The sequence below is a fragment of the Nuphar pumila genome, chromosome 10, assembly GCF_984573655.1.
Source record: "Nuphar pumila chromosome 10, dmNupPumi1.hap1.1, whole genome shotgun sequence".
In the NCBI taxonomy this organism is placed as follows: domain Eukaryota; kingdom Viridiplantae; phylum Streptophyta; class Magnoliopsida; order Nymphaeales; family Nymphaeaceae; genus Nuphar; species Nuphar pumila.
The window spans coordinates 40,661,650-40,664,494 of NC_143258.1; the positions used below are offsets into that span (position 1 = coordinate 40,661,650).

Below are 2,845 nucleotides of genomic sequence, written 5' to 3' on the forward strand. Positions count from 1 at the left end.
ACTTCTAGAAAATGAACAGCATCCTTCGTCGTCTCTCGTACATCCTATCGTTCAACGAGCCAGGCTGTCAGTTTCATCTGCCATCCCTATAAATACTCGGACCACACGCCCACTGATGCACAATGCACTTTGCACTTTGCACCAAATCACCTTAGCTTTGTCATATCAACATAACACACAAAGAGTATGGCTAATTACTCTAGTCATGATCATCCTTCCTTGCTTCGTAGCTTGGCGCTTCTCTGTCTGCTGGTAGTGATGGGCTGGGTCGGGTTAGCTCATGGTCATGCACTGCGCGTCGGCTACTACGGCCACAACTGCCCTTCGGCAGAGGAAGTTGTGCGCAGGACGGTCGCTAAGGCCGTTGCACGCGATCCTGGTGTACCTGCTGCGTTAATCAGGTTGCACTTCCACGACTGCTTTGTTAGGGTGAGTACTTCCCTTCTTTCTTCCTCACGTAAATCTGTAATCAAAACTACGAACCTCACACCACCGCGGTTGTCAGTTATAACCAGGAATGAAAATATTGTGTTGGCAGGGTTGTGATGCTTCTTTGCTACTGGACTCGACTCCCGGCAATCCGGCAGAGAAAGATTCGCCTGTGAACAACCCCAGCCTCAGTGGATTCGAGATCATAGACGAATCCAAATCCATCTTGGAATCCCAATGCCCTCAAGTAGTATCTTGTGCTGACATACTTGCCTTTGCTGCTCGGGACTCCGTGCATATTGCCGGGGGATTCTACTACGCCGTACCCTCGGGGCGACGCGATGGCCGGGTCTCCATCGAATCCGAAGTCGTCCATAACCTTCCAATGCCGTTCTTCGATGTCGACCAACTGGAAGCTAACTTTGCCAGGAAAGGTCTTTCTCTTTATGACATGGTCACACTGTCTGGTGCACACACAATTGGAGACTCCCACTGTTCAAAATTTTCAGATCGGCTCTATAACTTCAGCTCCACAAACTCCCCGGATCCATCCATGGACCCCAAGTATGTGTCCTACCTGAAAACAAAATGTCCGGCTACGGACCCTACCCAAGATCCAACAGCATCATTGGACCCGGTGACACCAAACAAACTCGATAACAAGTACTACGTGAACATCAAGTACCACCGTGGACTGCTCTCATCGGACCAAGCGCTAATGACAAGGGAGGACACGTCAAAGATGATCAATACAAACGTAAACCGAGGTTCGATGTGGGCGCACAAGTTTTCAGATTCGATGGTGCGGATGGGCTTGATCGAGGTGTTGACTGGTTCCCATGGGGATATCAGGAAATCTTGTAGGGTTGTAAACTGAGATGCCCTCAGAAAAAAAAAATTGCTGTTTGCTGATTCAGTAGGGTTAATTACTTTATTGTGGTAATATTTCAATGCCTCGTAGGTGGTGTAATTTTTAAAAGTTGGATTCAATAATTTGAGTGTGCCCACTGCTGGCTTGTTTGTTATGATGTCAGTGCGTGTAATTTTAAATTGAATCTTATGGATGTGACATACAAGATTTGTTTAGTGGAAAATGGTTTTTTTTTAAAGGCAAGCTGGTGTTAGGCAGACCCCCTCACCAGTTAATAATTTAACCACTCGGCACTTAAGCAACGTCCCACTACAAGGAGACGTACACTGACAGTTCCTACAAACCACGCGGACCCAATTTTTTTTTTTTTAAAGTCATTCAGCAAAGCAAGTTATATGTTCCCCCCGAACAGGGCCGGTACTGAGATCTCATGTTCGGGGCTTCCAAATAGCGCCACGTATACGATCGAGACCGGCATGGTTCCCGATGACCGTCCGCATCATACTGCATCGTAATTTGGTGCCGCAACAAAGACTTAAGTACCCTTTACCGTCATTCGCTTCATCGTCCTCGAACGGACATAAATGCCCTCCTTCTAGAAAACTAAACCGTCGGTTCGTGAAAAGAACAAAACTGCCCTCCATCGTTATCGCGCCAAAACGTTCCGCAGAGTTTGCATATGTAGCAAGCGTTATGTTGTAGGATTCAAATCGTTCAAAACAATCCATTCTCGCTCTGAGCACTCTACCAGAGATTCTTTGCTTTCATCTGGAGTCGTCGGAGCATCATTTCCCTTTGTTCCAGAGCATATGTTTCCGTCTTACGCGCAACCGCAACATAATTATCACCTTCTGTTGCGTATTAGTTGTTACCACTGCTTACTCTACAGTTGGAATATCCAAATTCCCATCGTTTCGGTGAGTTTCGTGTAAGGTTTCTTTCTTCAATCTGAAGATTGCTTCTTATACAACGATTTGTTTCTTATGAACCCAAATATTCCGACAATTTCTAATCATGATGATCGTGTAATGTGTTGTGCAGGTTAGCAATGTCTGCGCCTCATCAGATTAGAGATACCCCGTCGTTCTATGGGTTGTCTATTAGAGAAGTGATCCGCCAGTCCCATCTATCTAAGGTTTTTGAAAGATACCAAAATATACTTAAGATTAAGAACGATAAAGACAGGGAAAAAGCCTTGGAATCGTATTATGCGGAGGATTATCCATCAGATATCGAGGCTGTGGACCAAAGGAAGAACTCTGAAGAACGGAAGATGCAGAACAAGGATGACGAATTGAAGGCAAAGGCAAGAAATATTGATGAGAATATAAATAGAATGCGGAGGATTAACGCAGAGGTGATGGAAAAGATGAAGAAGAATGCAGAGGAATTTCAAAGTTATGTTAGATATTTAGTGGATGAAACTGCGGCACAATGTAAGAGGAGAGACTTGGAGCGCAGGGCAATGTTTAACAAGGCATGGCTACTAAAGAAGGAGGAGGAGAGGCGAAGGCAAATGAATAAGGAGGAGGAAGAGAAGGAACA

General features: G+C 45.4%; 1 protein-coding gene across 1 annotated transcript; it reads left to right on the forward strand.

Moving 5' to 3' along the window:
- Positions 1 to 223: 223 nt before the first annotated feature.
- LOC149826716 (peroxidase 5-like) lies at positions 224 to 1,392 on the forward strand. Its single transcript, XM_090020117.1, has 2 exons — positions 224 to 429; positions 539 to 1,392. The coding sequence occupies exons 1-2, from the start codon at positions 259 to 261 to the stop codon at positions 1,304 to 1,306; spliced, it is 939 nt and encodes a 312-aa protein (XP_089876243.1). The 5' UTR covers positions 224 to 258; the 3' UTR covers positions 1,307 to 1,392.
- The last annotated feature ends 1,453 nt before the right edge of the window (positions 1,393 to 2,845 follow it).